At 42.3% G+C, this 16,944-nt stretch overlaps 1 protein-coding gene across 1 annotated transcript in view; it reads right to left on the reverse strand.

The window, feature by feature from the left end:
• sca (scabrous) overlaps positions 1-16,944 on the reverse strand; it is a 108,545-nt gene that overhangs the window by 60,128 nt on the left and 31,473 nt on the right. The window contains exon 2 of the mRNA XM_067156527.2: positions 8,823-9,156. Within this exon, the coding sequence (XP_067012628.1) occupies positions 8,823-9,156 (334 nt within the window). The remainder of the gene's footprint in view (positions 1-8,822; positions 9,157-16,944) is intronic.

A 16,944-nucleotide genomic window follows, 5' to 3' on the forward strand; every position in this document is an offset into this window, starting at 1 on the left:
GAAATGACTACCAGGTTAACTGCTGAGGGCACAAAACTAACTACTCTATCCAGTTTAATCCAGAGTTTACAGAAAGTACAAGCTTTTATCTTCAACTCCTCCAGAGGACAGCCTGTACGGATCTGGCTTTGTTTTTTTCATAATATTTCTAAATTATGCTCTGTTCAGTGCAGTACTGGGTCACGGAAATCTCCGCAGAATATTCCCTTGGCACTCAGGCATCGTTTGGTCATTACGTGATACTTCCTACAATCTGAGTGGTGCGGAAATTTGCTGGGGTTTAGCATAAAGTATACGTTTTCTGAAATGATACCTGGGATGTCCATTAAGGGAGCGGGGTGGTGGTCTAATTGCTGACAAACACGTTGTTTGCCTCCGGGACCAAGTTAATTACCACGCCATTACTCTAACAGAAAAATTAGATTACTTGTCCCTCCGGCCAGTTCCACTCGCAACCTCCCTTGCTAGTAAGTTCGTTACCGGCTAATTTTATCAAATAATAATAACAACGTGATCGACAACGTTGTAAACAATTACTGGGAATCTGTATTCTTGAGTAAGTTGATCATAACAGTAGCTCCATCATACGTCCGGCAAAAGAAAGAAAAAGAACAGGTTCTATAGATAAGGTTTTACTTCAAATTTGACATTACACCCACAATTTCACAACCATTACAATTGGAAGATACTTATTGGAAGAAATAAGAACAGTGACGTATCGGTCCGCTTTCTTACCGTGACTTGATCGCTAAAATTTCTAGTTAAATTATTGCAATAAAAATATTCCACAGATTAACACTGTGCGCTCAGACTATGTAAAATGGCGTCACTCCACTGAGCCACAACGCTTCAAACTCTTAGGAAAATAATCACAGTCCCGTCGGTTCTTGTTACATAACTATAGAATTGTAGATGTTTTTTCTAGATAAATCGGACTATCACATGAAATTCGTCAACATTCACGTCAGAACTACTTAAGCACACGTGATTACAAAACATCGTTCCTAGGAAGCACCACTAGTTCCTAACGAAATATAATTATATCTATTAGTAGAAAAAGAACCCGAATCGATAACTTAACTGGCTTTCATACAACAGAGTTAGACATTTCGCCGTATAGTGTTACTAGAAGTGGCACATAGGTGTATGAAGTGTGGTGGTATTATTAATACATAGAGTTAAATAGTTAAAGTTACTCAAGACCCGCACCAATAATTTCCATAGAATTTAAGCTGTAATTTATGAATAATTGTTGGAAAGAAACCCATTGCCTCAGACGGTAGAACAACTTCCCGTATGAGCTCAAGGCGAAGGGTTTGATCCCGGGAAATTGCGATGGCATTTAAAGGTGGTTAAGTACAGAAGACTCATGTATAGATTTACGAACATATAAGAGACCTCATGCGGGACAAAATTCTCGTAACTCGTCACCTCTGAAAGACGTAAAGTAATTAGTTGGACGTAAAACCATTAAAATTATTCTTAGAAGTTAAAATTCTCTGAGGAAATTAGGTGTAGGCGTTCCCCTGCAACGCCTAATGTTGCGAGGTCGAATCAGGATCTAAATCCATAGATTTATTGGCAGATTACTCCTTTAAGAAATAAATTTTCAGCAATATGGTGCCATTTAACACTTTTATGTTTGATACATTACATTTTTTGCAGAGCAATTCTTTCTCACCTCCGCTAAGCTCATATCTCGAATATATCACCAGGATACACTACAGAAACCTCACGTAAAAGTTTAAATCTTTCACTGCGGTCGTCCTCTTTTGTCGACTCACTTCGATATACTGTTTGCTGAGATTTCAATTGCAATTAAAGGGAGCCTGTATTCTGGAGTAGGTTGTTCATAACAGTAGCTACATCATACGACCGGTAAATAATAATAATAGTAATAACAATAATTAGCTCCTATAGAGTTTTGGGCGCTACTTCGAAACAGCTCATTTCTGTGACTGTTCATACCAATGTCGTTAACAAAAAGGTTGGTTAATAATGCATACATGTTTATACATCTCTTAGCCATGTACTGAGAATATTTTTAAAGCTCAGTCTGTATTTATTTGTTGCTGTAGCTGGCAGTGCAACACTAATGAGCAACCATAAATTTAGTATTGACAGTGAAGAAATCTGTGAGCTCTTACGGGCAGATTCAAGTTCATAATTCTCCGTAAGTGTGGACAATAGAAGTAGTGATGACGCTGCATGTCATTCTTCTTAATTTGTGTTTACTTTGGAAATGTTGAAAAAACATATCTGTCCTTCAATTAGTCGAGAAAATAAGTTTTATTGATCCAGGGACCATAGGTTGGATCACAAGTGCAATAAACTGATGGATTTCGTAAGTTTTGTGCTATGATTTAAAACACATAAATAACTTTCTTTTCTGATACTTTTAAATGTCTTGATTTATTCACGCAGTTAAAAGATTTCTTGAGTTGTGGGAAGTACTGCAGGGAAAAAGCTAAACTACGGAGGAGATATTTATTTTCACAGACGTAGCTCAGTGTGTTACATAAGGGACAAAATATACTCGTAGTAGCTGAAGGATGGGCTGAAAAGGGAGAAAACTTCCACGAGTCGGGACACACCCTTCAAATTTCAATTCAAAGAGTTCAATGGACGCAAACGAACGAAGTGGAGCAAGTTAATGTAAATAGAATGAAGATACTCCGGTCTGCAACAGACATCGCCAACAGTCGTGTTACTTTAGAAGTCAATACGAAGATTTACCAAGCAGTCACGTGTTTAATGGAGTTGCAACTTCAACCAAATTGACGTCAAATTATCATGTAAATTACATTCGTGTTTCTGGTTCTTCTGTCTCATCAGCAGACTCAAGACTGATAATAACCTCATCCAAAACTATAGCTCGAGCGTAACACGTCCCATTAGGCTCATACAGGGAGCACCGCAAGTCGAGCACAAGTAAACTTCTGAATGAGAGAGTTCCACTCGAATTCAACTAACAAATGTAGGAGTTCCTTATATCCACAGCTACGCTGGTCACTTTCCTTCATATCGGAATGGATTTATGTAATAATAATAATGATAATAATAATAATAATAATAATAATAATAATAATAATAATAATAATAATAACAATAACAATCGTATGAGCCCAGCTACACTGTGCAAGCGAATTAAACAAACACACTGCAAATACTGATGTGATATCAATAGAACAATGCCGTCCGGGCTTTATGCCTTGGAATTTGATAGTTGGGATAATTGAAAGTTGCTCTAAAAGAAGCATGATGTTTTCCAAAAATTGAAATAAATCAAAATTTCCCTTCCGGAGCATCAAGTGATGTCTTTGACTAAATTAAAGTCAAATTAATAGCGATTGATTTCTTTGCAAGTCGACAAGTATAGGATTCGGTGCGACAAAAACGGGAGTGTGGGGGGGTGGGGTGGGGGGGAGAACTGGTTCAGTACCTATGAAACTACCATGAATGAAACAATCTGTGATGAGATGAGGCCTCAGCCATGGCCATCCATCAATACTTCACATCACAGCCTGCACGATCACATCAACCATCTGTACTCTAACACTCCTCTTTGATAATATGTCTCTCAGTCATGGCCATCTGTACTCTAACGCCCCTCTTTGATAATATGTGTCTCAATCATAGCCATCCATCAAGACTTCACATCACAGCCTGCAAAATCACATCGACCATCTGTACTCTAACGCTCCTCTTTGATAATATGTGTCTCAATCATGGCCATCCATCGATACTTCACTTCACAGCCTGCAAGATCACTCGACCATCTGTACTCTAACGCCCCTCTTTGATAATATGTGTCTCAATCATGGCCATCCATCAAGACTTCACATCACAGCCTGCAAAATCACATCGACCATCAGTACTCTAACGCCCCTCTTTGATAATATGTCTCTCATTCATGACCATCCAACAATACTTCACATAACAGCCTGCACTGTTGCTAGGAAACATCACGTCACTAGAGACGACCTCCAGACATATTTATGTCAAAAGTATGTTTAAAAACTTTACTTCCTCTTACCCTCCCTCACTCACTCACCCCCTCCCCATCCCTTCACTCTGGCAATCTCTCACCATTAATCTGTCCTCGTTCCCATGGCGACACACCGCGCTTACTTGTGAACAACTAGCAATGCCAATTAAACTCCAGCCTTCAGTGTCTGTTTCTTCCTTATTTTTTTTCCTTTTCACTTCATAGAGAACACATAACACAGTTTTCATTCTATAAAATTCCCTTTGATACTTTCATTTCACATAAGTCAACTGCAGGACCGGTTCTGATTCTGGCTCAAATAATCCTCATCTGCTCGAGTCTGGCGTACTCATCGCACAAAGCTACCACTTTAAAATTTAAAATACCATCGCCTTCTAGTGACGATATTCCAAGTCCAATATCACCCGCACCAAGTAGGAGTATCAGGAGTCTAGTCGGTATATAATACTTATTAGTATATTCGAAACTGTTTCAATGTTGCAAAGTAAACCTTCGGATTGAATATTGAGTGTTTTTGTAGAGTAGCATGGTGAGCTGCATCAAACCAGTCTATGGACTTAGGAGTCCAACAATAGCACATTGGTTTATTTATTTATTTATTTTTATTTTTTATATATTTATTTACTTTAAATTCACGATAAGAGAAGACAGTCCTGATGACCCGAACACGTATTACGAAGTACAAATTCCCTCCTCTCTGCCGAAGACTAGAAGACACGTCAGTGGATCACGAACAGGAATTGCTCTCCCTCCAGCAACTGGGCGCCATTTCTAGCTGTCTTCTTGAAGTAGAATAATTTCATGCATATCTCCTAAGAGGTAGGGGAATGGAGGAGAGTGGGTGGGAGAATGAATTTTATTATTATCCACAATAAAACCAAAACAGGAGAAAGAAGGGGAACGTTGGAGCAGGCAGGCGAGCGGGTTGCATATTTCATAGGACATGTGCCTGCACTTGAAAGCATGCATCATTGAGTAGTGCCGCGGGTAGCGGACCCCAAGGAGCTCTTATTAGGGGAGAGAGTGTCCACCAATTATACCAACAATCCCCCCCTACTGAGTTGTGTACAGCCTCTGCCCTACAGAACAAGACCTCAATTTCTCTGAGACTGTTGATATAGTAATACAGTCAGTACTGATTTGCGTTTAGGGCAGTCCGAAGGTGGCAGATTGCCTAACAGTTCTTTACATAGATTTCAAAGAAGTTGTACATTAATAAACATCCCCCCTTGATAAATTATTCCAATCCCAAATTCCTCTTCCTATTAACGAATATTTCCCCCTGAATTCCAACTTTATCTTCATTTTTGATCCTTTCTACTCTTAAAAACTCCACTCAATCACATTTATCTACTAATGTAATTTCCAAACCTTCTTCCTACCACTGACAGCTCGTCCCTTTACTCCCAAGTCCTACCAGCCCAAACTTTGCAACATTTTCGTAACAGTATTCATTTGTCGCAAATCACCCAGAACAAATCGAGCTGCTTTCCTTTCGATCTTTTCCAGTTCTCGTATGAGGGCCAAGTACGCTTGAACCACACTCTAATTATTGTGGTCTTACCACAGACTTATACGCCCTCTTCTTTACATCCTTACTACAACCCCATACTACCAACATAACCATAAATGAAGTGATCTGTAACCTTTATTTACAATCCCGTTTATGTGATTACCCCAATTAAAATCTCCCTCAGCCGGGCTGAGTGGCTCAGACGGTTGAGGCGCTGGCCTTCTGACCCCAACTTGGCAGGTTCGATCCTGGCTCAGTCCGGTGGTATTTGAAGGTGCTCAAATGCGTCAGCCTCGTGTCGGTAGATTTACTGGCACGTAAAAGACTCCTGCGGGACTAAATTCCGGCACCTCGGCGTCTCCGAAAACCGTAAAAGTAGTTAGTGGGACGTAAAGCAAATAACATTATTAAAATCTCCCTCATATTAACACATAGGTACTAACATGAGGCCCATCAACACAGTAATAATAATCATTTCGTGTGGCTATTTCTAGCCGGGTGCAGCCCTTGTAAGGCAGACCCTCCGATGAGGGTGGGCGGCATCTGCCATATGTAGGTAACTGCGTGTTATTGTGGTGGAGGATAGTGTTATGTGTGGTGTGTGAGTTGCAGAGATGTTGGAGACAGCACAAACACCCCGGGCCATTGGAATTAACCAATTAAGGTTAAAATCCCCGACCCGGCCGGGAATCGAACCCGGGGCCTTCTGAACCGAAGGCCAGTACGCTGACCATTCAGCCAACGAGTCGGACAATAATAATAATAATAATAATAATAATAATAATAATAATAATAATAAGACAGTAATAAGGGAGGATGGAAAGTAATTTTGTTATTACGAAGTGTCTTCCGTAATGTAGCGTGAGTAACATAAATTCTAGGGGTTCTGATGGACCGTACCCTTTACCTTTATGCAAAACTCATAGCAAAACCGTTACGTTGTGCAGCCTAGAGTATTCTTGTTACTAGTTTCAGGAAGTTTTCATTCTAATATATTGTGTCTAAAAATCTAGTATCTCCTAACGCTACTACTACTATTAGGGGCTGCCTGGTCGAGGTGGTAAAGGCGTGCTTGTTTGGCCCGAAAGGACGTGGGTTCGAATCCCCGTCAGGGAATCGAAAAATTTAAGGAACGAGATTTCCACTTCCGGGGATGAAAATGGGCCTGTGGTTCACTCAGTAGCACCAGGTTAATTCCTGGGGGCAAATGTGGCCAGGCGTAGAGCTAACCTCACTACCCCATCACGTGCCGAGGTTACGAATAGTGGAAGACTTCACCCCCCTCCTCCCCTCCAAGGGCCTTCATGGCCTGTACGGAGATGACTTTCCTTTGCTTTTACTACTACTACTACTACTACTACTACTACTACTACTACTACATGTCAGACAAGAAATATGGAAACTAAATGGAACTTAAAAGGAAGGCTGAAAGGAGAGAAGAGTGGAGGACTGCCGTAGAATGTAACAGATGCCTCAATACTGAAATATTGCCCTGCAGAAGGAATTATTTCAAGCGCACTAGTGAATCTACAGATTGAAGACAGATTAAGTTTTCGATCTCCCAATATCTGATGTCCCGTTACAAATCTTGGTCACGTCTGCAGAGATCAATAACCGAGTGCTTAGTTTATTAAAATAATCGGATGTCACATCCAGCTCACGTCTAAGGCAACGCAGTCCTTTCATTCGTATGCACGTACATAGACGCAGACAAGAAAGTGGGAAAAAAGGAAAGAAAGTGAACAATCAAAGTCAGAAACAGAATGTAGAGGCTCTCCCTACTGTCTGTAACTGTTGCTTCAGAAGAAGAAGAAGCAGCGGAAATAATTTTTCAAAGGTTTGCGACGTAAAGAAGCGTAGCTGATAACATAAGCATGCCCCAGAGAAACTCGTGAAAGGAATTGTAAACCTTGACACAAGTTGAGAAGAACACTTTGATGTGTACGTTTTTACTTTATTAGAAATACAGCTCGTACATCGTTTTTACGTTACCACGACCAGAATTTTCCTGATCTGCGTCGCTAGAGGTTCTTGGTTCGATCTAGGATTTAGCAGCGACATACCCAAGACGGATATTTCCCGTAAATGATTCAAGTACTATCTTGCTGTTGGCAGTTAGATAATGTTATGGAATGAATCTTGACCGCCCTAACTCGGTGCGCCCTGGGAAGAGTTTTGCCGTCCTTAAAGCATATGCCTGGATTTTGTCCCGCAAGAGTTATTTCTTTTGTGTTCCGGTAAATCTTGCGACAAAAGACTGGACTGAACTGAGGCGGGTTTCGAACCTGCCAACATGAGCTCAGAAGTGCTATGCTTTGCCGTCTGACGATACTTTATTATTTACCATCCACGGTTGGTTTTTCCCTCGGACTCAGTGAGGGATCCCACCTCTACCGACTCAAAAGCAGTGTCCTGGAGCGTGACGGATACAACTGGGGAGGAGGACCAGTACATCGCCCAGGCGGCTTCACCTGGTATGCTGAACGGGAAGCTTGAAAGGGATAGACAAGGAAGAGGGAAGAAAGCCGTCGTGACCTTAAGTTAGGTGCCATCCCGGCATTTGCCTGGAGAATTGCACATTGAGGATGGCTGAGGCTGGAATCGAACCCCCTCTACTCAGTTGATCCCCGAGGATAAGTCGACCTCGTTCTAGTCCTCGTACCACTTTTCAAATTTCGTTGCAGAGCCGGGAATCGAACCCGGGCTTCTGGTGGCGGTAGCTTATCACACTAACCACTACACCACACACGCGGAGATTATTATTATTATTATTATTATTATTATTATTATTATTATTATTATTATTATTATTATTATTATTATTGCGCTATACAAGTAACAATAAGTATTAATGCACAGTGTACTGTTTTGAAGACCGCGCCTTACTAATATTTTAAATATAATATCAACAGGAAATTAATTTATGAATCGTCCCGTTGAAGATCACCGTCGAGGCTTTTACTTAGGAGGGTCCCGGGTTCAATTTACGGCCTGATCGGGGATTTCAGCCACGTGTGATTAATTCCGGGACTGCCTGTTTGTGTGAATACAGAGTTCTTCCTTAAAACAACCGCCACAGAAACAAGCAATGGTGAAGTGGCTTACGGTGCATCCTATTACATAGGAAAGGGCATCCCAACGTAGAACTAGGGGACGTCCACATGTGTGACACAGTTCTCATACGTGACTCGTTATGGGAAAAGCGGATTTAGATGAAGAAACAGGTATAATTAAATTAAAATAATTAATTTACTAGAACAGATTTGGTACTGATTGTGGACGGAGAGAAGTTGCACCTACCTGTGCCTTGTTGTCTGCGCACATAGCCGCCACAGTCTTGCTGTGTTGCTCGGTAGCTTGCACTTCCCCACGAAGTTGCTCCAGATCAACAGCACTCCTCTCCTGGGCGGCGCGCAGTTCAGACAAGTCGCTGCGCACGCTGGCTACATCCCCGCGTAGCTGCGCTAGCCCCGAAGTTATCTCCTGTCTCAGCTGCAGCTCCGCGGACGCGTTGTACGCAGCAGCTACCTCTGTCAGCTCGGCCCGTAACTCAGTGACAGCAGTGGACAGCCATTGGACAGTCACGTGATCGTTGCGCTGCTGGGTTCCCCCTCTCAGGTGATCCACCTCGCGTCTGCAACAAACACGGCCTTCAGCAACGGAGTGGAGGAGCGTTACTCGTACCTCCCACCTTTAAGAGTATACTTAGTAACTAAGTAATTTATTTCTGCTACAAGTGGCTTAACCTACAACCTGTGCCAGCATAAAATGCACTACACATAAAAGTACACAATAAAATAATAATAATAATAATAATAATAATAATAATAATAATAATTTACCCAGCTTGATAGCTGGAGTCGCTTAAGTGCGGCCAGTATACAGTATTCGAGAGATAGCGGGTTCGAACTCCACTGTCGGTAGCCGTGAAGATGGTTTTCGTGGTTTCTCATTTTCGCACCAGGCAAATGTTGGGGCTGTACCTTAATTAAGGCCACGGCCGCTTCCTTCCCACACCTAGCCCTTTCCTATCCATCGTCCCCGTAAGACATATCTGTGTCGGTGCGACGTAAAACAAATCGTAAAGAAAGAAGTTAGTCTTACGTTAGTCTTACTAACTACGCTTACGATTTTCAGAGACGCTAAGGTGTCGGAATTTTGTCCCACAGGATAAATAGACCAATGCGAGGCTGACGTGTTAGAGCGCCTTCAAATCACAGCAGGAACCACCTAATCGATGCGCGTGATATTTAACAAGAAGGTCCAAAATAACAGCTAAGAAAAAACTTACTTAAAAATTTAACCCGTTAGGAATAAGAATATAAAACTGGCAACGTTTCGAAGTGATAATTCGTGGGCTAATTCAATAGTTAAGTTACATGTTCATCGTTGAAATATAATTTTAAATTATAATTATTTTTTTTTTTGTCCGCCTCTGTGGTGTAGTGGTTAGTGTGATTAGCTGCCACCCCCGGAGGCCCGGGTTCGATTCCCGGCTCTGCCACGAAATTTGAAAAGTGGCATGAGGGCTGGAACGGGGTCCACTCAGCCTCGGGAGGTCAACTGAGTAGAGGTGGGTTCGATTCCCACCTCAGCCATCCTAGAAGTGGTTTTCCGTGGTTTCCCACTTCTCCTCCAGGCGAATGCCGGGATGGTACCTAACATAAGGCCACGGCCGCTTCCTTCCCTCTTCCTTGCCTATCCCTTCCAATCTTCCCATCCCCCCACAAGGCCCCTGTTCAGCATAGCAGGTGAGGCCGCCTGGGCGAGGTACTGGTCATTCTCCCCAGTTGTATCCCCGACCAAGAGTCTGAAGCTCCAGGACACTGCGGCGGTAGAGGTGGGATCCCTCGCTGTGTGCGAGGGAAAAGCCGACCCTGGAGGGTCAACAGATGATGATGATGATGATTATTATTATTTTTTTTTTTTGCCGCTTGGTAGCCTTCATCTCTCCTGCCGTGACTTCGTGTCGTGCCAAGATGATCTTATTTTGGGATCTAACAGTTCTTGTACTTCTTCTTTGGTTATGTTCGTTGGAATTCAAGAATGATAGTGTCCGGTGTAGGAAAAATGTGATAATCCATTATTTAAACAAGAAAGTTATTAATTTCTCTGGCTTGTCAATAAAAGCATCCAGCGAAGGACACGTTTTAAATGTTCATACTGTATGTAGAATTAAAAACTGGTAGTCTTTGACAAATACAATCCGAATACCTCTTCAAGTCTGTGAAGAGCAGTATAAAACAGATTCACATCATTTGCAATGGATATTATTACTTCTTGGCCCCGATGAGCAGATGCTACAAAGTCCTGTTGTCATGGTTACATCGCTGTGGCGGTCTGGCAAAAATAAGAAAAAATGAAAGTAGCATCGCAGTTGGCGTTTTCATGGCCATCTGCATCGCCCCGCTAGTGGCATGGTTTTAATCAACTGTCACGGCCGAGGAATGTTTACTTTCACGATCAATATTTTCAAGGATGCAACGAAACATTCGTGGTATATATGTCAGTCAGAACAGTCGACATCAAGAAAGCAATGCTCAATGGTTAAAGGAAATATTAACTCGATTATGGAAATTGCACTCCAGTTTAATAAGCAGCCTTCTTCGTCCCGGTATTTTCCCATTTGCCTTGTGGGGGGGGGGGGGGGGGCACTTTTTATAGAGTTAACCCAGTTTTACGAATACGTGTCTTTCCTCGTCCCAGTTATATGTTTCTGTGGTCGTTGGCAGTATGGTGTATTGTAGGCAAATGAAGCTGTACTTATGTAACTACGAACAGAAATCCGCAGTTCTATCCCTTCAGGGAAACAACTCAGTGTTGAAAACATCCTAGGGATATGAACTACGAATTTTAGATAAATAAAATATAATAAAATATATAATAAAAATATGAGAATATGTTCTTTATTTATTCCTAAAAATTATCATCCTTTTCTTAATCATTACTAACCGGTCAATTAGATTAGCAGTTTGCCTTTTTGTACCATTTTGAGCGCAAATGTGAGTCAATGCATTGTTTCACTTATAACTACACTCGGTGTGGACATTTCTTAAAAATAAAACATGCCTGAGGGTATTGAACCAAGGAACATAATACAGAAAGGTTTATGTAAATAAGTTCATTTGACTAGGATTTGAATTAAAAAAGCCAGACCGAGCTCGATAGCTGCAGTCGCTTAAGTGCGTCCAGTATCCAGTAATCGGGAGATAGTGGGCTCGAGTCCCACTGTCGGCAGCCCTGAAGATGGTTTTCCGTGGTTTCCCATTTTCAAAAAGGCAAATGCCGGGGCTGTACCTTAATTAAGGCCACGGCCGCTTCCTTCCACTTCCTAGGCCTTTCCTATCCCATCGTCGCCATAAGACCTATCTATGTCGGAGCGACATAAAACAAATAGCAAAAAAAAAAGCCAGAAAAGAAACAAGCGAATTTAGACTTTTTCTCGGGAACTGCATTTAGGTCGGAAATTATTTACGAAATTTGTTTTTTTTTTTTTTCAATTTAATAGAGTTATTCAAGACTCACAATTTGAAAACTTGTTGGGTCCTTTAGCCCTTCAACTTTCGGCACAATTGAGGAAACTGCTTAATTTTTAAGTTTTTCGGAACACTATTAAGAAATATTTTCAACATTAAAATCCCTGACCTAGCCGAGGATTGAAACCGGTGTCTCCGTATAAGAGGCAGGCACGATATTCGACTGCATTCCATTACTTTTGTTTTTGATTTATTTATTTTCATCTTGATTTTTCTAGCATGCCGAATAAATGTTTTCATTGAAGCAACCCGCTACGCTACTTTTCCGCGAGTGCAGGTAAACATAGCGATGAAACACGACTCATTGTGTAGCCTTCTAAATGCCAAAGGGCAGTAAAATTTTTCCGCCACAAGATTCCAAAGCCTTCTCCTCTCTAGGTACACTACAGGCAGTGTTCCTGGAAAAAAGAATCGTTACAGTAGCTCTGATGACCAAGGCCACCAGTACAAGAGCACAAAGCAGTTGCCATGGATACGGCGCAGGGAGATGAAGCATGGCCAATAACAATCCATCCTGCACTTAAGGGAACATGGCATTCAGAAATGAAATCTTACACAGTTCCATCCAATCAAAACCAAATTACGCATCTCACTGGTCATAGTCTGTAAAAGAATGCTCCTGTAGAATTTTTTAAAACTCCTGATCAAAGAACTGCAAATTCTCTCCCAGGACAGGCAAACGCTATGACTGGAATATTCTGAGAGCATCGCGCGTACAGATTCAAATAAGATTTGGCTATGAAAGTTAAACGCTTGATCTTGTTTTTAGCTCACCGGTTTCGCAAAAGTAATCGCTGATTTTATTCCCCCGGTGCGCTTGTAACTGACAGATTTAACTATCAAAGTGTGGCAGCTGTTCAGAAAGGATTATATTGCTGTTACCATTCATTTCATTAAAATAAATTCGTTTTAGATTACTATTATAATTTTAACACAGTTTTATCTACAGGATAGTTTATATGTCCAAGACGAGTGCGTGGCGAAAATAAAGAAGAGCATTCTGCCAAAAATTCCTGGTCAGAATCAAGTAACGTGACGGAGAGAGTATGAGAAAATGTGCCAAAGCAGGAAGAAAAGGGGTCAATAAAATGATCCAGGACTTGAAGACCAAAGTGCTAGCTATTATTTTGTAGAGTAAGAGTGGGAAGAACTCCGAAGACGAGAAGATTGGCACAGAATAACCGTTCAAAAACTTCATCTAACTTAACAGTGCCATTGTTCTTGTGTGTTATTAACAACAGTTTTCTTTTATCATTAGTTTTACAGACGCCGGTCAAACATTCGCAAGTAAGTTAAGGCACTTCGATGTCTAAAATCCTCATTACCGAAAATGGTATTTCTCGTACCCAAAATTCAGTGCGAGGCCTTCGTAAATATTGCAACCGAGAAAGTGGCTGAGCAGTTGAGGTTACGTAGCATTCTGGAGAGAGTGGGTTCGAATCCCACTGTCGGCAGCCCTGAAGATGGTTTTCCGCGGTTTCCCATTTTACGCGAGGCAAATTCTCGGACTACACCTTAATGAAGACCAGGCCGCTTCCTTATCGCACCTAGCCCTATCTGGGTCGGTGTGCCGTAAAGCAAACTGTAAAAAATAAATAAAAAATAAACCACTTACGAAAATAAAAATCAAATGATCATAAATATGTCTCTCGGTCATGGCCATCCATGAACGACTGCTCTTTGGTCACAGGGGTCCCGGGTTCGATTCCAGACTGGGTCGGGAATTTTAACCATCATTGGTTAATTTCCCTGGCATGGGGGTTGGGTGAATGTGTGGTCTTCATCACCATTTCATCCTCATCACGACTCGCAGGTTGCCTACGGGTGTCAAATCAAAAGACCTGCACCTGGTGAGCCGAGCCCGTCCTGGGATCCCCCGGCACTAAAAGCCATACGCCATTTCATTTCAAAGACTGGTAATTTCAGGAGACCAGCAGCCATAAGACAGCCTGCACGGTTGGTGGGATTAACCTTTTTTTGCAAGTTGCTTTACATCGCACCAACACAGCTAAGTTTTATGGCGACGATGGGACAGGAAAAGGCTGGAAGTGAGGAGGAAGCGGCCGTGGCCTTATTTAAGGTACAGCCCCAGCATTTTCCTGGTGTGAAAATGGGAAACCACGGAAAATCACCTTCAGGGCTGCCGACAGTGGGGCTCGAACCCACTATCTTCCGAATACTGGATACTGGCCGCACTTAAGCGACTGCAGCTATCAAGCTTGGTGGATTACACTTCCGTCCTGCTAACTTCCATAACGCAAATTTTCATTTGACCCCCAGCAATAATAATAATAATAATAATAATAATAATAATAATAATAATAATACATATACAATTCCCTTAGAAATTCTACCGATTTAATGAAACTCCTGAGAGCCCGAATAAATGTTTCTTGACGTGATGAGAAAGCTAATTACAGGAGGTATTTCTCATCAACACTAAAAGTGAGATGGTGGATTTGATCTTGGCTCAATCCGGTGGCATATGTAAGTGTTCAAATGCGCAAACCCATGTCAGCAGATTTACTAGCACGTAAAAGACAGGACAAAATTTTAGCACTTCGTTACCTTCGAAAACCGTACGAGTAGTTAATGGAACTTAATTAATAATGTTAATACAGGTTTACACTTAACCACACAAGACTAGGTCAAACGATCACATTTCCTTTGTCACAGCCGGGAATCGAACCGTAGACTCCACGGTCTTAGGGTAAGGAGCTGGGCTAAGACCGGGTTGGTTTCCCGGACTGGTCACGGATTTTTATGTAGATCTGGGGGTGAGACAGTGGCCCTGATTTATAAAGCATGGGTAAGTACCTTCAAGGCGCAAGGCGGGGAGCGGGAATTGAGGAATCGAACCGTGACCTGAATACGGTGTTTCAAGGTGCAAAGAATGTAATTTTATCGCAGATTTATTGGCGGGCCTTGAATATACTTGAAATGAAAGTAAAATTACTAAATATGTGTATTTTGGACATGTCCCGCCCGGAGGTTTACATACCACACCTTTGAGGTCAGCGTAAAGTATTTGGAAGCCTGCCGTAACCGGTTAAGAACTAACCTCGTAGCGTATTTAAACTCGAACAGAATCATTTTCCATGGCCTGCTATTAACTAGTCAGCTTCCTGTTTGGCTGTAATGCGTCTTGAATGGTAGAAAAGCGGCCGTCCTTGGCGAGTTGTGTACTGTACGTACGTTATGGAATTGCCCGGCCCATCCATTATGTATGGAAACAGACGATTGTGTAGCAGCGACCTGGTCGGACGCAATTAGACCGTTAATACTTCATACACATCATCTCGGAGCACCAGGCCGGGTCTCCATGGCAACATCTACTTCATATGCCGTACGTAACAGGAGGCCATGTATGAACAGTATCCGCGGTACATGCAAGAGCATTTATAACACCGAAGTGTTTTCATTTCATATTAGATCAGGGGCCTACGTGGCTCAGACGGCTGCACGCGGACTTCTCACCGGTTCAAACCCCGGTTGCACCATCTAAGAATTAAGCTGGACAAAGCGGAGGCGGGACATGTTTTAATGTCGAAGACGTTTCCTGGCAGACAACGTGGGCCTACTCCTATTACGAGAAACGTAAAAATGTGCAGTTTCGACAATTGTACCGAAAGTCAAAGCGCTAAAGGGCCCAGAAAGGTTTAAAATTATGAGTCTTGCACATCTCTATCAAATTAAAAAAAAAAAATTTAGAAAATCAGAACCTAAATGCAGTCCCGCAAAAACAGCTTGTTTCTTTACTCGTTTCCTGTTTTATTCAAATCCTAGCGAAATTAAGTTATTTACATAATCGTTTATATAATGTTCCGCCTCTGTGGTGTAGTGGTTAGCGTGATTAGCTGCCACACCCGGAGGCCCGGGTTCGATTCCCGGCTCTGCCACGAAATTTGAAAAGTGCTACGAGAGCTGGAACGGGGTCCACTCAGCCTCGGGAAGTCAACTGAGTAGAGGTGGGTTCGATTCCCACCTCAGCCGTCCTCGAAGTGGTTTTCCGTGGCTTCCCACTTCTCCTCCAGGAAAATGCCGGGATGGTACCTAACTTAAGGCCATGGCCGCTTCCTTCCCTCTTCCTTGCCTATCCCTTCGAATCTTCCCATCCCTCCACAAGGCCCCTGTTCAGCAGAGCAGGTGAGGCCGCCTGGGCGAGGTACTGGTCTTCCTCCTCGCCTTTGAGGCGGTAGAGGTGAGATCTCTCGCTGAGTCTGAGGGATAAATCAACCCTGGACGGTAAAAGGATGAAGAAAGAAAGAAATAAAGAAGGAAAGAAAAAGGTATCTCTGAACAACCACCAAACATTTGTCGGTGGAGCTGGGCTGAGTAAGATGAGTATGTCGAATCACGAATCAAGGGAATACTGAATCGAACTGGGGAGGGGGGGAACAGTTCGGCAAAATTCGACCAGAAAAAGAGACAGGATGATGGAACATATCTTAAGACACCCAGGACTTTTTCAGTTAGTTTTTAGGGAGATGTAGGTGGTAAGAATGGTAGCGGTATAAAAAAAACAAATTTGGGTAATGCAGGATTTAGTAACAGAAAGGTTAGCACAGGATAAGTCAGCATCCTAGACCTTGGCTGAGTAGTCAGCGTTGAAGCCTTCTGTTCAGAAGGTCCCGTATTCGATTCCTGGCCGGGTCGGGGATTTTAATCGCGTCTGGCTGTTCACATCACAGAAGCACGCAATAGTGAAGTACATCCCTCCATATACGGTTAGCGTCAGGAAAGGGATCCCCAATCCCACAGGTGTGGGAAAAGAAGAAGCTGCATCAAACCAGTTTATGGATTAATTACATATTTTTCAGAACATTGCATGTTATTTACAGAAACAGAGATATAATTATGTCACTGGAATTATTTCCTGCTTCCTA

The sequence above is a fragment of the Anabrus simplex genome, chromosome 12, assembly GCF_040414725.1.
Source record: "Anabrus simplex isolate iqAnaSimp1 chromosome 12, ASM4041472v1, whole genome shotgun sequence".
Classification (NCBI taxonomy): Eukaryota; Metazoa; Arthropoda; class Insecta; order Orthoptera; family Tettigoniidae; genus Anabrus; species Anabrus simplex.